The sequence below is a fragment of the Theropithecus gelada genome, chromosome 12, assembly GCF_003255815.1.
Source record: "Theropithecus gelada isolate Dixy chromosome 12, Tgel_1.0, whole genome shotgun sequence".
Lineage (NCBI taxonomy): Eukaryota > Metazoa > Chordata > Mammalia > Primates > Cercopithecidae > Theropithecus > Theropithecus gelada.
In genome coordinates this window covers 104,787,178-104,810,694 of record NC_037680.1, presented here as the reverse complement: position 1 = coordinate 104,810,694, position 23,517 = coordinate 104,787,178, and the positions used below count along the sequence as shown (strand labels likewise).

The 23,517-nt window shown below is 38.5% G+C and overlaps 1 protein-coding gene across 2 annotated transcripts in view; it reads left to right on the top strand.

The window, feature by feature from the left end:
• Positions 1–23,517, top strand: part of SPHKAP (SPHK1 interactor, AKAP domain containing) — a 192,697-nt gene that overhangs the window by 37,502 nt on the left and 131,678 nt on the right. For both annotated transcript variants that reach the window (XM_025404901.1, XM_025404902.1), the window contains exon 2: positions 12,495–12,600. In XM_025404901.1, coding sequence (XP_025260686.1) covers positions 12,495–12,600 — 106 coding nt within the window. The remainder of the gene's footprint in view (positions 1–12,494; positions 12,601–23,517) is intronic.

Here is a 23,517-nt window from a genome sequence, read left to right as displayed (position 1 = left end):
TTAGCCAGGCGTGGTGGTGGGCACCTGTAATCCCAGCTACTCGGGAGGCTGACACAGGAGAATTGCTTGAACCTGGGAGGTAGAGGTTGCAGTGAACCGAGATTGTGCCACTGCACTCCAGCCTGGGTGACAGAGTGACACTCCATCTCAAAAATAAAAATAAAAATAATAAAAAAATTAAAAATTAAAAAAAAGTTTTTGAAAAAAAAATAGAAATGACCTGAATGGACTTATATTTTTATCATCATTATTATCATTTTAGAGACTGGGTCCAGTCCTGTTGCCCAGGTTGGGGTGCAGTAGTACAATCATGGCTCACTGCAGCCTCAAACTACTGGGCTCATGTAATCCTCACGCCTCTGCCTCAGAGTAGCTGGGACCACACCATGAGGCCCAGCTTTTGTGTGTATGTGTGTGTGTGTGTATATATATATGTGTGTGTGTGTGTGTACGTGTGTGTGTACATATTTTATATGTACATATATTTAATATGTATATATTTTTATTCATGGAGGCAGGGCCTCATTATGTTGCCCAGGCTGGTCTTGAACTCCTGGCCTCAAGCTATCCTCCTGCCTTGGCCTCCCAAAGCACTGAGATTATAGGCATGAACCACGGCACCTGGCCCAGTCTTTTATTTTAAAATAATACACCCATGTCAATAGCTACACAGTGTAATATTTTGCACTCAACTGTGTTCATTTAACATGGGAACATTTTCCCATGACATTTTTTAGGGCAAAGAGGCATCATCTTCATGTCTGCATACTAACCTTATCAATGTACTTATTGGGGAATGTATTTCTAATTTTTAGGTTTTTTTCTATTTAGAATAATGAATTGAATATCTCAGTGTGTAAGTCTTTCGTTTGGTGTCTATCATCTAAAATAGATTCCTCATGGAAAGCATTGCTGACGAACAGGCATGCATGGATAAGAGTAGTGGAAAGTATGGACAGGTTGTTTTCAAAAATGTCATATGAATGTGCACTCCCAGAAGCAAAATGCAAAGCAACACTCTTTTTTTAACTTTTATTTTAGATTAGGGGGCACCTAACATAAAATTAAGTTAGGTTAGTTATGTAGATAAACTCAGGGGCTTGTTGTACAGATTATTTCATCACTCAGATATTAAGCGCAGTACTCAGTGGCTATCTTTCCTTGTCCTCTCCCTCCTCCCACCCTCCACCCTCCAAAATGCCCCAGTGTGTGTTGTCCTCATCTAGGTGTCCATATGTTCTTGTCATTTAGCTCCCACTTACAAGTGCTAAGATGCAGTATTTGGTTTTCTGTTCCTGCGTTAGTTTGCTAAGGTTAATAGCCTCCAGCTCCATCCATGTTCCCACAAAAAACATGATCTTGTTCTTTTTTATGGCTGCGTAATATTCCAGTAACGTTTTTTGATTAACAGAATACTATATGTTTTCTTAATTTCAGAGAGCAACAAAATTCATTCCTTCACTTATTTATCAACAAAGATTTCTTAAAATGTACACTCTGCAAAGCAGTCCCTGCACACCAGAATGCTGTACACGCATGCTCTTCACATGCAACTGCGTTTCTTCTCGCTCCTCTTTTACTCCCCTTCACTTCATTATACCATTTTTGTTTTTTGTTTTTTGTTTTGTTTTGTTTTGTTTGAGACAGAGTATTGCTCTGTTGCCAGGCTGGAGTGCAGTGCGGCGATCTCGGCTCACTGCAAACTCTGCCTCCGGGGTTCATGCCATTCTCCTGCTTCAGCCTCCCGAGTAGCTGGGACTACAGGCACCCACCACCACGCCTGGCTATTTTTTTTTTTTTTTTTTTTTATTTTAGTAGAGACGGGGTTTCACTGTATTAGCCAGGATGGTCTCAATCTCCTGACCTCATGATCCGCCCGCCTCTGCCTCCCAAAGTGCTGGGATTACAGGCGTGAGCCACCGCGCCCGGCCCATCATACCATTTTCATATGACTACCTTTAAATGTAAATGATCCACATGAACGTCTCAAGCCAGAGTCCCGTTCCATGTCCAACCTTCAGTAACATTTCCTTAATTCAGTTCCATTTGGCGGTGTTTGTGATAAGGGAAGCAGAGCCTCCACAGAGCTGTAACTCCTGGAATCCGTAGAAGGAAGAATTTGCCAATCAAATTAAGAAGGCAAACAGCAAAAGAAAAAAATACATGAAATACAAATAGTTATTATGTATTTTTAATGTAATCATTAATTTTTTGCCAATAAAACTAACATGTTAGCAATACAACTACTTTTCTCTAGAAACACTTTCAATTCATGTTTTTCACTAATATCAGATTCATCTTCTGTAAGCTTTAGAGCTTTGCTTTAATGATCTCAATATTTTCCCATGATAATTGATTCGCATGAACAGGTTGCATCTTTGTATAGTGTTAGAATAATTGATTAAATGCTGTGTTGTCTTGGATTTTTAAAAAAAGCCTTTGTTATTCTTCATTTTATAATATAACGATAATAGTTAAGAGTCAGCAGAAGAATAGAAATTTCTCATTGTATATATTTTGGAATCCTAGTTCTAAGAAAAGTGTCACTATAATAAATATGCAATCCATTCAAAAATGTGCATATATTAATGTTGAATACCAAAATGTGCTGAAAACCTATCAAGGAGACTCTTAAGAGTAAATAGATTTACAGGGCTTAATGTGGTATTATTTCTCAGTTTCGTATTAAGTGCTTACCTGTGCTAGGTGCTACGTGACTCCTTTACAGGAAATAACACCATAAACCACCATAACAGTCTCATGACAAAGCTTCTGTTATCATCTGCATTTTACAGGTAAGAAAACTAAGGTTTAGAGCGGGTTGAGTGACAGAGCCACCTCCATCTCTCCAGTAACTAGTAGAAATGGAACTTGCCCTTAGATTCTTGAATGCCAACACACTAGGAACTGGCTTTATTTAGACTCATTTAGATGACATGGTCACAGAAGCAAAGAATTAAAAGGAGTGTTAGAGATCACAGTGGAAAATAACATGGTGTTGACAGCAGCAACTGGAATCTTAGATCTGTTATTTGGCAGCAATATAATCTTGTCGTATTAGGCTGTTCTTTTGCTATAAAGAAATACCCGAGACTGGGAAATTTATCAGAAGAGAGGTTTAATTGGCTCATGGTTCCGCAGGCTGTACAAGAAGCATTACACTGGCATCTGCTTCTGGGAAGGCCTCTGGAAGCTTACAGTCATGATGGGAGACAAAGAGGGAGTGGGCATGTCACATGGCAAAAGCAGAAGAGAGCGAGAGGGAGGTGCCACCCACTTTTAAACAGCCAGGTCTCAGGAGAAGTCACTCACTATTGCAAGGACGGCACCAAGGAAATGGTGCTAAGCCTTTCATGAGAAATCCACCCCCATGATCCAATCACTTCCCACCATGCCTCACTTCTAATACTGGGGATTATAATTCAACATGAGATTTGGGAGGGGACACATATCAAAACTATATCACTTGGATTACATGTTAACCTCATCAATCCTCCGTTTCTCCTCTATAAAATGAGTATAATAAAATTAGTATGTAAAGTACACACTAGAGTGCTCAGTACCTGCTATGCATTAAATGAGGGTAAATTCTGTTAGAAGTAGTATAAAGAAGATTATATATCAGAGTGAGGCACTTGCCCAAGTGGTTTGATGGAAGAACACAGGAATATCAAGCAAGTATGGTAACATACATTCTGAATGTACCTGAACTACAGTCTAGATTTAGCAGAATGCAGTGATACACATAGTGTGCTTTGACTATCTGAAAAATAGATACCTATTTTTTTTTTTTTTTTTTTTTTTTAGAAATAAATAACTCTAGGCTGGGTGCGTTGGCTCACGCCTGTAATCCCAACACTTTGAGAGGCCAAGGCGGACGCATCACCTGAGGTCAGGAGGTTGAGACCAGCCTGGCTGACATGGTGAAACCCCATGTTTCAATACAAAATACAAAAATTAGCCAGGCATGGTGGTGGGTGCCTATGATTTCAGCTACTTGGTAGGCTGAGTCAGGAGAATCGCTTGAACCCAGGAGGTGGAGGTTGTAGTGAGCTGAGGTCACGCCACTGCACTCCAGCCTAGGCAAAAGAGTGAGACTCTGTCTCAAAAGAAAGAAAGAAGGGAAGGGAAGGGAAGGGAAGGGAAGGGGAGGGGAGGGGAGGGGAGGGGAGGAGAGGGGAGGGGAGGGCAGGGAAGGGAAGGGGGGAGGAAGGAAGGAAGGAAGGAAGGAAGGAAAGAAGGAAAGAAGGAAGGAAATAAAGAACTCTAGGGATAAATATTTCTATAGTAACCATCTAGTAGTATTCATGTATAAATATGCACATATTCATGCAAAATTAACTTAGCAGCAGGAATGTGTACTTTCTATCTTACATTAAAATAATGTTTTTATACATATTATTTGTAGGACACACATTTTGAAAAAATTCCCCCATAGCCTTCATTAAAAAATGAAAGAGAAAAGAGAAAAAGGCTAAGTCATCATGCTCACTTGATTGATCCTTTTTCAGAATGAGGGATTATAGTTGGGGTCTTGGGAATGCCTGAGATTGCGAAACAGCTTTTAAAGATATAAAACTAGTAAATCTGTACAGTAGTGATCAAACCATAGGAAATAACTTGTTATTGTCTCCTTAATGAGAGATAATATATCAATTTACAAAGCACAGATTGTTCAGTAGGTGTTATTTATATTGTTATATGATCTCCAATAACATTCTGTTTGGAAGTACAGCTGTTTTCTTCCATTAGGAAGTTTACCATTTGATTGCCTTTTCTGCTATAATCCAGATATTTTATATAGTAGCTGTTTAAGAAGAGATTTCACATTTTACTGCATATATCTGATAGACAGCGTTGCCTAAATTTAAAAAGTATTAATTGAACAATATTCAACATAATGTTTTAGAGAAAACATTATACTGGCTATTGTTGAGAAAAGATTTCAGAACTGAAAATAGGGAATTTATCTGCTGTTGGTTTTTACAAATTACATTGCAAATGAAATAACAATACTAAATAGTGTCTTTGTTTTTCATCTTCTTTTAATAATCAAGACTGAACTAGAGGATAGTTAAATTTGAAGCCATTCTTTCTTCTAAGAATGGGACACTTGTTTTATGATTAGTCATGAATGACCTGTTTATATTTTGTTTATTGCCACTTACCAATACCTCAAAAAGTGAAACCCACGCTCAGGTCTGCAACAACATTTTCACCAATCTGAAGACAAAAACTGTAATAAAATTTTCTCACCCATCTTTTCTTGAAAAGAAATCCTGGATAATCATTCCTGGATAATATATCACAGTTTCTTGCTACACTGTTACAAAGCCCTTTATTTGAAGAATCATGGTTAAAACAGAAATATAAAGGGTTTTCTTGAAGTTTATTTGGGAAAATAAAAGGCTGGGCCCTTTATAACATAATTACTGCCTTGGTTATTTTTATTTTACTGGTCTAGGAGATTAAGAAGTCTGGGATTTATTTTCCAGCTATGGAGCCACCTTTAAGTATTGAAACAGGACATACAATGATAGCTTCTAAATATTTTCAAGGTTTGATAATGGTTTCCTATGACACATTTTCTAAAATCCTACAGAATAAATGATGATTTTGTAGGTCTTTCAGCTACCAAAGAGTTGGTGACATATTTAATTTGAATGAATGACATGATATGTCCCACCTAGGAAAGAAAGGAAAAAACATAAACTTCTTATCTAGGAGATGAAACCAGAAACATGTGCACAGCAGTAAATGAAAAATTTTGCACTGGATGCATATTTAAATTGGTAAAACAGATTTTATGCAAGCTATTGGAGTAGGAGAGAGAGCTGTCAGTGCAGAACCGAGGTTAACTCCTAACACAGCAGGGATTAGTGGGTATTTACACCCCATAGGCAGAGTGAAGGGGTGAGTAGACAGAAAATTACTAAGAGGGGATGTCAATAGTAGGGGATTCTGGCCAGGAGCTGTGGCTCACGCTTGTAATCCCAGCACCTTGGGAGGCCGAGGTGGTTGGATCACAAGGTCAGGAGTTCGAGACCAGCCTGACCAACATGGAGAAACCCTGTCTCTACTAAAAATACAAAAAAAAAAAAAATTAGCCGGACATAGTGGTGTGTGCCTGTAGGACAGGAGAATCACTTGAACCTAAGAGGCGGAGATTGCAGTGAGCAGAGATCACGCCACTGAACTCCAGCCTGGGCGACAGAGTGAGACTCTGTCTCCAAAAAAAAAAAAAAAAAACCACACAGTGGGGGATTTTTGCTACACTGTCCTAACAGGCTGCTTAGTAGACAGGCCAAGGACTTTGTTATCAAAAGTGAGCAGATGAGGACGTTGATCAGATATTTGGATGTGAGAATTCTTTCTAAACATCCAAGTCTAAGTCATAGCAGGATTCTTCTCTACAACTGGCTCAGAGGCCAAGGTCCAGGCCTAGCTGAAAAGATGTCTCAAAGCAGCTTGAGTAAAGTTTGGTCAAGAGAAGAGTCTTTGTCAAGATTGGATAGAAGAGGAATATAGAAGACACTAACCCCTCACGTGATGTTTTAAACAAGTCAGTTTTTGAAAAATTGACCTAAACCTCTGGGCTTCATGTAACAGGTAAATTACTTTGGATGAGGGTAAAATAAGAACATTCACTTGAGAGAATTTTCATTTTGAACTGTTTAAAATCTGTTTGAATATTTTAAAATCCTCTCAATTTTTGGTTGTCATATGTTATTAAATTGATTTTAATGACAACAACTCAATTCCTTGCTCAAGATCTCTTCTGGTAGTTCTGAGTTTTACTTTTTTTCTGGTGTTGGGATTAAAGGATTTCATATAAAGCTCAAGAGTAGATATTCCTAATAGGGTTGAGACAATCAAATGAATTATAATTACTACATTTTACCAAGAGGATTCTTTAAGGGGGGAGAAGACAAGAGCCAATCTTATCTTTCAGAAATCTGTTAAAATGGTTTAACTTTACCCTGTGTTTACTTGACATTTTAGCAAGCATAACAGGAGAATCTCTTTTCATTAGAACTATCCTGGGAAATTCTTTAAATTATCTTCTCAGATGTGGCTTATCTCACCATCTGTCAGTACTGCAGAAAATTTAGCATTAAATTCAAACGCTTGTTTGTGCCTAATCTTTTGAGGTTGATCAGGATGCCCAGAAAGATAAGAACAAACAACCTCAGTAAGAGCTTGTTAGGCATCCCCCACTGACTGGCACTGTCCTGTGTCCTAAGTGATCCCCTGCCCTTTTAGAACATACAGCCTAAAGTGGAAAGAGACAAATATTACAAAATTATATGCCTTTTGGACAAGTGCTAAAGCAAGATACAGCTCAGAGTGCTGTTGGAATACACAAGAGGAGTGTCTCTCTCACATCCTGAGTTGGAGTGGGGTGGGAATATGTGGGTGGGAACGAGGCAGGAGTGTAAGTGTGTTTGTGTGTGCGTGGGGCACTGGCGGTACGTGGGAGAGGAGAAGTGGCCTCCTTGGCAAGGGGAAGGGAGAAGGGAGGTGCCAGAGGTAATTTATAAGCCAAGACCCAAAGGATAGAGTAGGATTTACCAAGAAGGGAAGGTGAGGACTAGGCAGAATATTCCTAACCAAAGTAATATCATGAGGATATTACACCCGGGCCTCTTTATCTATGTTTGCCCAATCTCTTTTACTCTGATCTATTTTTCTCAGTATCACAATGATGTCCCACAAGCAAATGGAATGTGAATTCAATTTAGTATGTTATATAAGCATTTCTCAGACTCTAATGGATGTATAAATTACCTGAGTTTAATGTCAATATGCAGATTCTGATTCAGTAGCTCTGAGTTTCTGGGTGTCCAACAAGCTCCCAAGTGACACCAATACTGCTGGTCCATGGACCAAACTGCAACGCAATGTATGGACAACTCAGTTTCCAGTAACTGGATACGACTCTCTCTAGGGAAATAACTGGATATTCCCTAGGCTGTTTTCACTATTGATGTGACCTACTTATTCATATTGCATGAGTCACTGCAGTGGTAGCAATACAGTGGCAACATAGCATCTCATTTATTAATATATGAGATTGTTCTATAAAGAAAGCTGCTCTATAGAAATCTGGTTTAACATCGCTAGTTCAAATTCAGCTTCATACCTTCTTTCCCATCTTTATCTACATCCTCATTGAAACACACTTAACAGTTTCAGCATGAAACCAGTTTGAAAGGTCACGCTTAATAAATATTGTCAACACTTGTCAAAATCAAAGGAAAATGTCCCAGGGAAGAATTTGCCGCCTTACCCATTAGGAGCAAGTTATAAAGCTGTCCTGTCTCTTGACAGCAATTCGTTTAATGTCGATTTCAGCTCATTTTAATACAGGCATGAGTTTCATATCGCTGCCATCTCCGCCTCGTCCTGTAACAGCAAACGTTCTCCTTCTCTAAAGAGCAAGGACAGCACCATTGTAAATACTCTAAAAATTCTCTCTCCATCCAAAAGGTATGGGAACAGACTGGGCCATGTTGTAAAGTCACCTACTGGAAATGCACACCCACATCAGGTGCTTTAAAACATAAGCCTGCCTACCTACATTTTCTTTGATATTAGGCATCATTAAACTGATATACAATGTGTTTCAGAAGATGCATTTGCTTTAAGTGTGGGTACAGTGGAGTTGCATTACACTTGTCATCTAGTAATGCATTAATTTTTGCCCCACCATGTGACTCAACTTCCTCATTTAATACTCACAACAATGAACAAATATATATGTGCATATATATAGTTAAATTTATTTGTTAATGCTATACGGGCTTAGCATTAGAACAAATGGCATCAGCCTTGCAGGCAAGCAAAAAAACTTTCTAATTCCCTTCCATACCTTCGTTTTCAACTAGGATTTTACAGTCATCTTAGAGGCAGAAAAACTTTCATACCAAGATATCTGTGGGTAGACTTGTCATTACTTCCTCCTATTAGATGAGCTCAGCAGTTCTTAAACTTTTGAGTGCATAAAAAGTACTGTAGCAGGTTGTCTATCTAAAGCTATAAATAAAAGTGCTTTATGGGCAAATATGTAATTTTCAAGGCTGACCTTTTAGTTTTCTCTATTTTTACATTACCCCAAATTTGGACCTAACCATCTCTGCGCAAGTTAGATGTGATTTCCTTCCAGAGTGACCAGAGGTTGTTGAAGTGCTTTTTTGCTTTTTGTTTGTTTGTTTGTTTTGTTTTGTTTTGTTTTTTGTTTTTGAGACGGAGTTTTGCTCTTGTTGCCCAGGCTGGAGAGCAATGGCGCGATCTCGGCCCACCACAACCTCTGCCTCCCAGATTGAAGCGATTCTCCTGCCTCAGCCTCCTGAGTAGCTGGGTTACAGGCATACACCACCACGCCCAGCTAATTTTGCATTTTTAGTAGAGACAGGTTTCTCCATGTTGGTCAGGCTGGTCTTGAATTCCCGATCTCAGGTGATCTGCCCACCTCGGCCTCCCAAAGTGCTGGAATTACAGGTGTGAGCCACTGCGCCCGGACTCAAAGTGATATTTCTACAATGTTTCATATCTGAAAGGAGCAGCCTGAGGTCTGTGTCAGCCTTACTTCTCCCTTTGCCCATTTCCTACTTCTGCCGTCTCTAGCCTCTAAAAATCATAGCAGATGTCTCAGCACTGGGAGTAAGTCCAGGGATGGCCTGCATGGAATGGATCTACTAGCCCATCAAAGCTGCCTGGAGGACACAGTAGCAACAGGACACAGAGCTGTGGGACCCTATATCCTGTCTCCCTGAACTGCACACAGGGCCTTGGCTGGCTCCTAGAAGGAGTCATATAACTTGACTTAGAAGTCAAGTTTTTATAGATCAAAATTAGCTTGGTGCATGGCCTTCTCTTCCACATGTAAACTATTTGGAACCTAACAGTAATAGCCGTTTGGCCTTTTGGTAAAAGCCAAACTGTCCTGTGGACAAGAAAGCGTTCAGAGAGATGTCCCTTGGGTTTGAAGTAAATGGCAGCCTAAAAAGTTATAGGCCCACATTGTAGGAAACATGTAAAGACAGGGGCTGAAAACTCGGTCATCTCTGATATTTTGCCAGGTGACTTCCAGAGCTGTGAGGGAACCACAGACTTTAGTCCAAACATGTCATTTATAAATGATGAGACTAAGACTCAGAAAGGCTACGTGGCAGAATAGGTCAGGATTGGCAGCCAGGAAATGCAGCTAATTTCTTTTTCTTGTTTTCTTCCTCTCTTTCTTTCCTTCCTTCCTTCCTCCCTCCCTTTCTCACTTCCTCCCTCCCTCCTTCCTTCCCTTCCTTCCTTCCTTTCTTCCTTTTTTTTCTCTCTCCCTCCCTCCTTCCATCTTTCTCCCTCCCTCCTTCCTTCCTTCCTTTCTCTTCCTTCCTCTTCTCCCTCTCTCCCTCTCTCTCTTTCTTTCTCTCTGTTTCTTCCTTCCTTCCTTTTTTCTTCTTTCTCTCTTTCTCTTTTTCTTTCCTTCCTTCCTCCCTTCCTTCTTTCTTTCCTTCCTTTCTTTATCTTTCCTCAGCTAAGCAAAGGTAATATGGATGTTATCCTTTCACGTACATTAGGTTCACTCTAGCCCTCAAGTGACAATTGCTCAAAAAGTAATATATTAAAAATTCTAACAAAACAGATTTTATTTTAATTACTCTGTGCAGATTTTGCCTGAATCTATGATTTGTTACACAGCACAGTCAGTAGTCATTTTTTAAATGTCATTCCATAATAATGGAAATGCCAAAAGACTACACTAATGCCCTGTTTGACTTATGGCTAATTGAAAATTGATTAATTTAGTGCTTGAAACATGAGAGTTATAGGTTAGTTAGAAATAAATTGTTTGTTTAACTGATCTTTTATTTGGCACTTGTTTTAAGAGAAAACATCTACCTTTTGCACTGAAAATTTCATACAGAACTATCAGATCGTATTCCAAAAGTATATGTTAATGAATTGTGCATTGTTCTGTGTGGACAACAACAACAAAAATTAAACATATAGACTTAAGCTATCAGTACATTTTAAAAGTCCAAATTATTATATTTTCAGAAGAAAAATATTTAGAAATACATATAACATTTAGAGAGTTTTTATATTTAAATGAGGTTCAATTTTGAGTTTCTAGTCATATTATTTAAAAAATTTGATAATTTTCATTTTTATCACATCTTGAAAACATAGAAGCAATTTTTTATTTTTTTATTTTTTATTTATTTATTTTGTTTGTTTTTTGTTTTTTGTTTTTTGAGACAGAGTCTCACTCTCTCGCCCAGGCTGGAGTACAATGGCACCATCTTGGCTCACTACAACCTCCACCTCTTGGGTTCAAGCTCTTCTCCTGCCTCAGCCTCCCAAGTAGCTGGGACTACAGGTGTGCACCACCAAGCCCGGCTAATTTTTTGTATTTTAAGAGAGATGGGGTTTCACTGTGTTGCCCAGGCTGGTCTCAAACTCCTGAGCTCAGTCAATCCACCCACCTCAGCCTCCCAAAGTTCCGGGATTACAGGTGTGAGCCACCACACCCAGCATTGTTTTGTTTTGTTTTGTTTTGTTTTGTTTTCTTTTGTTTTGCTTTGAGACAGGGTCTCACTCTGTCACTCAGGCTGGAGTGCAGTAGCATGATCTCAGCTCACAGAGACCTCCACCACCCAGGTTCAAATGATTCTCATACCTCAGCCTCCTGAGTAGCTGGGATTACAGGCACATGCCACCACGCCTGGCTAATTTTTTTGTATTTTTAGTAGCAACAGGGTTTCACTGTATTGGCCAGGCAGGTCTCAAACTCCTGATCTCAAATGATCCGCCTGCCTCAGCTTCCCAAAGTGCTGGGTTTACAGGCGTGAGCCACTGTGCTCGGTCAATTTTAAATATTTTAAAAATATTAATACAACTCTGTGTGTAGTCAAGCCCATCAAGATTTGACAGAGCTGGCAAGGGGGCAGGGGGTGTAAGTCTATACTTTTGGAGATAGAGAATTTGAGGAGCTCTCTCCAGCCACAGAGATGATAAAGAGATGACTTGCATTTTCTAAAGTTCACACTTTTTTTTTTAATGGCATTATACTGAGTCCAAATTAAAATTATATTTTACCTCCACTTTAAAAAATAAAATGAGTATTTGTTATGTGTTGGTGTTTTCAGAGCTGGATTAATGTGACAATTGAGAAAAATGTATTTGGGTTTTATAACTGCTTGCTTAAAAAAAGATGCTAACAAGGCTAGTAGTCAGACAGATGCAATTATGTCCCTCAAAGCACTGTGGAAGGCATTGGGTTGCAGTTTTATGGTCACAATAGGATCATCTATAGTGGTTCCACCAATTATAAAAGTGTATGCAACAAAGAAATATCCATTTCAGCAATGGGATTTGCAGTGTTTAATGCAATCTGCAAAGATGATTTTTGATACACCACGTTGTGATTTATTCTTTATTTCTAAATATAGAGATGACTCACTGGAATGTGTTTTTGTGTTTTGGGTCACAAACAGCAACTTGGAGTCATCACGGATGTATGACGTTTTGGGACCGCAGCAGGGCAGAGGCTGTGGCAGCTCAGGAGGCGGCCCGGGGAACTCCATCACTGCCTGCAAGAAGGTAACCTTGGCTTACACCACTTTCTTCTTGACTGTTGAACTTGAACACTCATTTAACTGGAAATTTTAAGCTCTCTTCCTAAAGTAGGAACAACAATAAAAACAAACAACAAAATGAACCACGGTTAGCTTTCCCAAGTAAGCCTTGATAACATTAAAATTTTAACTTATGGAAATGATGAGAAAATTCAAGCATAGAAAATTATAAGCCTCCACTGCCATACTACATCAACCCAAGACTTTTCGCCGGTACTTCTTCTTAAACTTAGCCATGAATAACAGTTTCTTGCATCTCCTTTCAGAAAAATGTTCATGGGTTTTGAATGAGTCAACATATTATATTAAGTTACTAAGTCTGTATCTAAGAAAATTTTAGGGCTGTTTTGCTTTTGGTATTTCCATAAAACAAAGGGTATGCTGGGATTATTTTACTAAGAAAAACAGAATTGTATTTTCTAGAACATAGACTTAAGAGCTGATAAAAAAAAAAAATTATGCTCTAAGATAGTTGCAAGAACCCTTGAACAACATAAAATCATAGAACCTGACTACCTCATTTTTCCAGCCAATCAGCACTAAGGCCCCAAAACTTGAAGTAAAATGCCCATGATCCTGGTTCCCCATCTAATGCTTTTGTCACTATTTGATGCTGAATTCCAGGGTAGTATATGTTTCTTCGCATCCCAATTCAGAAGCAGTCACACTGAGTTACTTCATTTATTGCAAAAACATTAAATTATAAAAACTTATAGATGTAAATTAACACAAATTCTGTTACTAAGCATATTGTTTATGTGTATGTATTGTGTATATATGTGATATACATTATATATATGCATATATATACACATATATGTATATCTGTATATATATATACACACACCCAGTTAAGCAGCCTTAATAATTCTCTGCTTGTGTGACTTTTGTATAAGTTTTTAGTTTTCAAGTATTAGAGAAATGAACAAATATCTGTACTAAAAATACACTTATTACAGAAAGGTAACATTAAACATAATTTTACAAAAGTATTTCCATACGTTCATTCATAACCGAATCTGAAAAAACTTTCTAATTAATTAAGGATTCTTATTAGCACATGTTGTATGATCTATTATTCTTTCTCCTCTTATAAATTCCTGCAAAGGAACTGGTGCTATAAATTCCACTTTTTGATGAAGGAAACTAATGTGCTATAATTCAAAATGATTTCAAGTTATTCATAAAAGAGCTAATAGTTTATAAATCGATTTATAAAAGAGGTCTCCAAGCCTTAGGTATACTCTGTCGAACTCTGTAACTCCAAATTGTAAATGCTTTATCATAATCTGTACCTTTTACAGGGCTAAATAACTTTTAGCTTATTCTAATTTTTTAAAATACATGTATGTTTATTGATACAAGGTTGTGTGGTATTTAAAAGAAGAATTGAATCCAGACTGCCTGAATTTAACAGCCAGTTCCATCATTACTTGTGTGATCTCGAGCAAATGACTTTACTTCATGTCTCAATTTCCTCATGTGAAAAATGAAGAAAATAGTATTATCTATTTTACAAGACTGAAGCGAGGACTCAATGAATTAATTGATGTGAAATGTTTACAGCAGTGCCTGGCACACTTCATGCACTCAAAATAAAGATCTCTATCACTAATATTACTCTACAGAAGAATATTGTCAGCAAGCATACGGTCACAGAAAATAATTCCGTGTAGGTATTACCATTCCTAGAGAGTTAGGGATTTATGATCTGTTATCTCAGCTACAGTTATTTCCCTGGAAAAAAGGTGGTCACATTTATTTCTTTAAAAAAAAAAAAATCCCATCTAGAAGCTACTGAACTGAAAGGGCTGTTTGGACCTGGATGTCTACTCAAAAAATTAAAACTGGTGCTGGGCGTGGTGACTCACGCCTATAATCCCAGCACTTTGGAAGTTGGAGGCGGATGGATCACCTGAGGTCAGGAATTCGAGACCAGCCTCACCAATATGGTGAAACCCCGACTCTACTAAAATACAAAAGTTAGCTGGGTGTGGTGGCAGGTGCCTTTAGTCCCAGCTACTCGGGAGGCTGAGAAGAGAATTGCTTGAACCCGGGAGGCAGAGGTTGCAGTGAGCCAAGATCATGCCACTGGACTCCAGCCTGGGCAGCAGAGCAACACTTTGTCTCAAAAAATAAAAAAATAAAAATAAAGCTAATCTTTAATTCTAAATGACTTCATTAGCATATATATTTGCATGTGTATACATATGTATAAATGTGTATGTATACATCAATGCATACGTTTACAAATAAGAATGTAAAATTTTAACATAATCTGACTCATTTCACAATTATTTCTAGAATAACTATTGGGAAATTGAACATATTAAATTGTCTTTTTTACAGATCACAAATGATCAAATATAGGCAATTTTGTATGGCCCAACCTAAATACATTCAAAACTCTGTTAGATCTTGGGGAGAAATACAAAGATAGGTCATAAATGACCCTCACCCTTAATGAATTCACAGCATGGTTTGGGATATAATACTGGTTTCTCTTGTAAAAAGTCAAGTAATAATTCAAAAGTTAAACTATTATGCAAGATAACAACAGACATGCCTTGTTTTACTCTACTTCACATTATTGGACTCAGCAGGTACTGCATCTTTTACAAAATGAAGGTTTGTGTCAATCTTGCATCCAGCAAGTCCATTGCTGCCACTTCTCCAACAGAACATGCTCACTTAGTGACGCTGTGTCACATTTTGGTAATTCTCTCAGTATTTCAAACTTTTCATTATTATATCTGTTGTGGTGATCTGTTACCAGCGGTCTTCGACGTTACTATGGTAATTGTTTTGGAAGCCATGAACTGCACCCAAATAAGATGATGAACTTAATCAGTAAATGTGTGCGCTCCAACTGCTCCAAGGAAAAGCCATCTTGTTAGAGGCTAATGAAGTTGGTAACCTCAAGTGACGGCCAATGCTCATTTACTGTTCCAAAAATCCTAGGGCCCCTACGTATTATGCTAAATCTACTACCTGGGTTCTATAAATGGAACAACAAAGCCTAGATTACAGCACATCTGTTTACAGCATGGTTTACTGAATATTTTAAGCCCCCTGTTAAAGCCTTCTGCTCAGAAAAAAAAAAAAAAAAAGATTCCTATCTAAATATATTACTGCTCATTGACAATGAATCTGGTCACTTGAGATCTCTGGTGGAGATATACATGGAAATTAATAATGTTTTCATGCCTGCTAACACAACCCATTCTGCAGCCCATGAATCAAGGAGTAATTTTGATTTTCAAGTGTTAATGTTTAAGAACTGCATTTAATAAGGCTATAACTGTCATAGATAATAATTCGTTTGATGGATCTGGGCAAAGTAGATAGAAAATCTTCTAGAAAGGATTTACCATTCTAGATGCTATTAAGAACATTTATGATTCATGGGAGAATGTCAAAATATTAACATAAACATGAGTTTGAAAGTTGATCCCAACTCTCACGAGTGACTGAAGGGTTCAATACACGTAGTTGAAATAACAAGAAAACTAGAATTGGAAGTAGAGCCTGAAGAATGACTGAATTGCTGCAATCTCCTGATAAATCTTGAAGGAATGAGGAATTACTTCTTATGGAAAGAAAGTAATTTCTTGAGATGGACTCTACTCCTGGAGAAGATGCTGTGAAAGTTTTTGAAACAACAACGAAGGATTCAGAATATTACATAAACTTAATTGATAACACAGCAGCAGATTTTTGAGAGGACTAACTCCAATTTTGAAAGTTCTCCTGTGGGTAAAATGCTATTGAATAGCAAGCATTGCACGCTCCAGAGAAGTCTTTGGTGAAAACAGAGTTCATCAATGTGGCAACATTCATTGTTGTCTTAGTTTAAGAAATTGCAACAGCTACTGTAAGGTAACTTTCAGTGTCCACCACCTTGATCAATTAGTAGCCATCAACCTGGAGGAGACAAGATCTTTCACCAGCAAAAGGATTACAGCTCACTGAAGGCTCAGATGATTGCTAGCATTTTTTTAGCTACAAAGTATTTTTAATTAAGCTACATACTTTTTTGGTTATAATGCTATTTCGCACTTAATAGACTATAGTATAATATAGACTTAACTTTTATATGCATTGGGAAACCAAAAGTTTTGTGAGTCCCTTTATTGTGACGTTTGCTCTGTTGTGGGGATCTGCGACTGAATCCACAATATCTCCGAGATGTGCCTATGTAAATCAGCAGAAAACAGGTTTTGTTTTCATTAAAAGCTAAGAGCCAAGATCATCCTTAGATTTGCCATAGACATCAGCAAGTTCAGCAGAAAGTACTCAGAAGGATGATCAAGACTTGAATTGAGAAAGAGAATATACACCCAAACTTGGAAAGGGCTGCTACAAATTAGTGAAGAAGTCAGTACCTTTCCTGGCAATATATTTTTTAATATTTATAGCACATTTCTTTCATTTCAAATATTCTGTCAAGCTTACATAAAAATTGCATTTAAAAGACAATTTAGTAACTGTATATGCCACATGTCAAACACTGTGGGGCTCTCATTGCTTACCTTCTCTTCAAAAGAGTAGTTCACCAATGTTTTCTTCTTCTTTGTATCCAGAACAAAAGCACCCAATAAAAAGTCATTTAATATTGAATGGTTTTATGCCGTTATTAATTATTTTATTATTAAATAATACTGCAAGCTAGTTCTTTAAAATCTTGTTAATCACAGATTACAGAACAGAGAAAGTGAAGGTCCATGTGTTAAATGCCCATGCAATGTATGTTCTGTACAAAAAAGGCAAAAAGAACAAGGACAGTTACATCTGAGAAGCAGCAAGGCTGTCCTGATAAATCGCCACTCTTCACAGTCAATCAACCTTCACTGAGAGTACCATGGATAATTGAAATCTATTGGTAATTCCCCAAACTCATTTCATATAATTGTGTCATCTTTTTCCTCATCAAATCTTTTTATCAGAACTGACATATTGCTAAATTAACTGGTGGAAGAAATAAAACAAGGGTCCACAAGATAATGCATTCGTTGGACAATCAGCCTCCGAAAAAATTGCAAATTGACTGAATTTTTTTCATATGTTTCATAATGAATCTCTAAGGGTTTCAGGAATCCTACCCAGACACAATTGCTTGTGTTCCTCAAATTTCCTCTGTAGTATTAGAGAAATATGATCCCTGGAAGCTGCAGCTCTGAAAAAGCCATAGCATCAGGAATGACACTTTGGTGTGCTTATTCGAAGGAGGAACTCTTCAATATATGTTTTCGGTAGTGAGAGATGGCCTTTCCCCAGAGCTAAGATGATCACACCATACAGTGACAATTTTCATATATCGTCCTCGTATTTTGTTAATAGACCCCCATTTGCTCTCATAAGTGTTTTGGTATGCAAAATAACTTATATGGTCATCCCAACTCTGGCTTCAGAATTATCTTTTCTCTCCCTCTCCCTTTTTTAAGAGCTAGGCAAGTTAGATAAATTCACACTGAGGTTTTAGTGATTGCTTAATGGAGTGGTGACAAATAAATTATGTTTGCTACTACTATTACCCTCTCCCTTAACTGGCATTGATAATTGAGCCTATTGAACCTGGACATGACCTCAGAATTCTACTTATTACAAAGCTCTAAACAAACACTTTCAATCCATCCAAGTTGGAAAGTGAGCTAACCTCTATGTCATCCTAATTAATGTGCACAGAGACACAGGGCCGTTTTAACCTATGCAACATGATTTCCCAAAATAATGCATTTAAAATGATATAATTACAAAATACTACAAGAAAAAATGGAAAAGAGCTGCTGGGTAGGAAGCCCTAAAGTTCTCCCCCTTGAATCCCTTGAATTATAGTTAACATAAGCATTGCCTGATGCCCCCATCTCATACAACCACTCCTTCTTTGTTGTTGTTGTTGTTGTTGTTGTTGTTGAGGCATATCAACACCAGGCTGGTGTGCCGTGGCATGATCTCAGCTCACTGCAACCTCCGCTTCCTGGGTTCAAGCATGTCTCCTGCCTCAGCCTCCCAAGTAACTGGGATTACAGGTGTACGCCATGACACCCAGCTAATTCTTTTTGTATTTTTAGTAGAGATGTGGTTTCACCATGTTGGCCAGGCTGGTCTCGAACTCCTGACCTCAAACAAGCCTCCCGCCTCAGCCTCCCAAAGTGCTGGGATTACAGGCATGAGCCACCATGCTCAGCCCAACCACTCCTCCTTATAAGACAAATACAACCACCATTGCTAAACCGAATCTTAGGGATTTTACACTAAACAAGCTAAATGATTATAAGTGTCATTCTTTTATATTTGTTTAAAACTAGGTGAAAATTCTTCCTAGTCTTTTTATAATAAATAAAAAACTGTTATCCCCAGGGCAGCAGTGGGATGTTGTGTATCAAACCTGGACTTGGAATTGAGAGACCTGAATTAGATCCCGGGTTTCTCTTCTTACTGTATGTGCTTAGGCCGGTGATGTAACCTGTCTGACTCAGATTCTCTAAGATTAGTGTGATACTTACATACAAAAAGGTTTGTGTACCCCCTTGGCACATAGTTGATGCTCAATGAATATTAGTTCATTCTAAATAAATAATCTTTTAGATAAGGGAAATCTTTATTTAAATGAAATTTAAAAACAGATGTAAATGTAGCATGCAATGTGCCTCCACTGTATTGAGTATCTGTTAGATTTTCCTTTCCTCTGAAAGCATTATATTCAATGTCATATTTCCACAACAGCTGGCATTTTCAATCTGTGCTTTACTTAGACTGAAGGTTTGCTATTTGGGATAGAGTGAAACCAAGTCTCTGAATAGGATTCTTGCGAGGAAAAACTTGTCGGAGAAAAATCAACACCTGGAATATCCTTCTCTTTTCATGGCATGTTAATTAAATCCGCCTTAAACTTGGACTTATCAAAGGTGGCAGACTGAAAACACTTCAGGTTCCCAGAGGCAGAGTTTGATCTTAATATGATATCTGAACAGCTTTTTGAAGTTTCAAGAGCATTCTTGGCCATGGTCCGCCACCCCCCCCCCCTTTAAACTGACTTAAATTTGCTGTCAACAGTGGCAAAGATATATCTGAAGAATGACAGAATGGGTGTCCCTGGATGTTTCATTTTATTCTGCAAAATACACTTTCATCTAAGCTCATATCTTTTTGATAAGATGTAATTAACGAAAGCAATTTAATTAATGTGTTCAGGCACAGGCATACAGATCGGCTTTTTCACAGTCTGAGCCATATCTCTGGAGACCTTTTTATTAGTCAGAATTTGATTGCTCTTGGACAAGAGCCCCAGTAATACTTCTGAGAAGCTACGAAGTACTCTCACTGTGTTTCAAAGCTAGATAGTCACATGATGGAAAATAGATATAACATTCTGTATTTGTAGAAGCTGTTTCTCTCAAATAAGCAAGGACCTTACGAATCAGTAAATAAAATTAAAGAAAAATCAGCGTTCTTGCGCTTATTCACATCCCTATAGAAGGAAGACACAAGAATTTCCCCGTGCAGTATAAACCACTCTAAAGTCTCAAACGCTCTTCTGATCTAGCAGCCTGTCAGTGGTCTTCAGGCTGGTTTCTAACACCAGAGAATGGCCTAGGCAATTTTTGCGAAACAGTTACATGTCCTGTTTTATCACTATTCTGCAAGGGTAATCAGAAGCATTGAAGAAACAGGGATATTTTTAAGACAAGAAATAGAGAATTATCCTACTAAAAGCAGCCTTTAAAGAAAGCTAATGTGATCGTTTTCAAGAGAATTCCTCAAAACAAAGATAGCTTGCAGTCTGGGCTGCCAGGAGGGGAATACTGGGTGGGGATGGGGATAGCGGAGGGGAGGGGAGGTGAAACCAGTGTATGGGGTAGTGGATGGAGAGAAAAAGAAACCTGGGTGAGATACATTTGACAGTCAAGATCGGAAGGACTCTTTGACCATAAAGGCTGAACAGGAGAATGACTACTTAGGCTAAGATATTTATGAGTGGTGGTACATCCAAGACCACTGGGAAGGGGGCACTGGGAGACAGAGAGGAGAAGAAGCTATGAGTTTTGGTTCAGCCCAGTTGCATCGAAAGAGCCAGCCACAACATTTCCTCTGGAGGCAATTTCATTCGCCACCTAAGGAAACTTCTGTATGCCCCGAGCCACACCAACATCAGGGTTGTACTGAGGACAGAATGCAAGTAATAAAAGCTTTGATTAAGTGCTCGTTTTCTCTTCCTTCAGCAAAAGCAGGTCAAGAACGGCTTCTCTCACCTTAAAGGCAACCAGGTCCACACAGAAACCAAGAGGTGGGGCTGCCTGTGTTGCATGGAGAGCTCATCCTCTGGAAAATATCAATGTGGTGACCCTAGATGGGAAAATTTTAAGCCATCAGTTATGGCTTGTTTTGCAGTTTGAATACAATTCAGCTTCTTATTCTGAAGTCAGTCTGTTTGAGGACTTCTCTTCTGGACTCTGAACTCTGCCCACTTCTCGTTGCCTCCAGCAATTTTTTCTATACAGTGGGGACAGTCCAACATGCCAGCCTTGTTCTGTTCTCTACAGCTCAGTTCCTTGAGCATCCTTTTCACTGTGTGTGAAGAGCCCCTGGAAGGAACCTGCATGCTTTTACTTTTTTCCTTAAAAAAAAAAAAAGAAGATCAGAAAGGAGGACTCTGAAAACTTAAAATAGCTTAGAACATTTTGTGGAGTTGAGGCTGATGCTGTACTGCTGGAACTAGGCAACTGATCTGTTTTTCTGAATTCCTGTGGTCATTACCCCAAGCCTTCTGTATTTTATGTATTAAATATCTCTCTAGAAATACAACGGGTTTACATTGAATATATCTAATCCAGCATTAAAAATTCTCCTTTCTATCTTTGGATACTTAAAAAAAGACTAGCCAGCCTGCTCCCTATCACTGGCCTCAAGGCCTCCCCTGTTTTCTTTCAGTCCCTCCTATAAGAAACGTTCCCAGCATAGTAGGCTGGAGTACACACTACATTCCCCACGTGTCCTCATAGCATCCATCTTTCTCATATCATGCCAGACTCACCCTTCTGATTAAAGTGCCAGTTTTCAGTCCTGCCAGTGTCAACGTGGGAAGGAATAACATGGCTCAGATAAATTGGAACACGTCTCTACAAGGGACCTTGTGGCTCATGATCCTTTACAGTGAGCCCTCTCCTTTACACCCTTACACTCACTAGGCACATCTCTGCCCCTTGAGAAGCGAACTCACTCTGAAAGACTCATATCAGGGCTCATACTCTCCAGGATGGAAAGCATCCAAGAAACATTTGTATCCCTTCACAGATTATGAGCCCATCTGCATGCAGTTGTTTCCTGTAGCTTTTTCCCAAGAAAAGAAGTGTCAGAGAAAAGACAACTATCTCTTTTTTACTTTATTTTATTACTTTATTTTGTCTTGCTTTGTCACCCAGCCTGGAGTGTAGTACTGTGATCATGGCTTACTATGGCCTCGAACTCCTGGGCTCAAGTGATCCTCCCACCTCAGCCTCCTGAGTAGCTCAGACTGTAGGTGCAAGGCACCATGCCTGGCTAATTTTTTGTTTTTATTATTTTGTAGAGACAGGGTTTCACAATATTGCCCAGATTGGTCTGGAACTCCTGGCCTTAAGTCATCCTCCTGCCTCAGCCTCTCAAAGTGCTGAGATTACAGACAGGAGTCACTGCAGCAGGCCATGTCACTTACATTTTAATTGCCACAGTCCAAAGGCATGCACCAATACTCAAGAGACACGTGGCCATCAAATTCATTGTCCCTTTGTCTAGTGGCAAATTCTGCACTACCTATACTTTGCATACCAACACAAAATAATCCAAAGTCGATGGAAGGCTTTCATGCATTTCATATATTTTCCTACATGTGTATTTCTTCCTATATTTTCCTTCTCTTAGCATTAAAATCACATTCCCTTCACTGATAGTATAAATATTATAGCATTATGCTGACTCTAAATAACAATTAATCAGCTGTCCTCTATTTATGTGTCTAACTTGATTCTGCTTAAACCATTGCTGATCATTCATAAATTATACTATATTTGCATTTCCTGAGTGTATCTGTTTTTGTAACTCTTGCATTTTATACTTGAGACTCAAACTCAGTTACTGCATTCATGTGGATAAAGCTCTGATCAACTTTCAAAGCCTTCTTCAGCCAGCTGACATCTGTGTGATATGACAGAGGTAGTGTGGCTTGATACTTCTTTTTCAGTCCTCATCAGTTCCCAAGCTCTAACTCCTCCTCTGTACTCTTATTCTTTTGACAACATTAAGATACAGTGTAGCACCCAGAATACCGGTAATTGAGTGGCACAAGAAAAATAGAGAGATATCTGAGACTGTACAGAAGGCATGCAGGTCATTTCTTGCCATCTTAGGATGCATCCTGGCCCAGGATAACATACGAAGTCTCTAAGTTACATATATAGGGACATAAATTTCAAAGAAAAGGGGGGCTTTTGTTCATAAAGCATCTCCATTTTGTGCTCAAATTACATCCTTATGTGATATTTGTCAGAGATAAATGCTCCATAAAATAGTGTAATCCATATTTATTTAACAGAAACAAACTTAGACCAGGTATGTATTGCAAAAAGTGTTTCATAGACAAGGACTCTCCTACTAGAAAAACACAATTAGTTTATCTGAAGGTCATTCATTTGTATGTTTATCATGAGATGACAATTTTACCTTTTCTCTTCTCTGGTAGTCTTCCCTCCTACCTGCCTTTACAGTAAAGGGAGAGAATGAATGGTAGGCTCACTAATAACCATTTCCTTCCCAACCCTTCCAATCAATCATACCTTTGATCTGGTAAATTCTCCTTGATAACGGAGAATCATTTCGTTCCAAGAGCTAAAAGAACGCCATTATT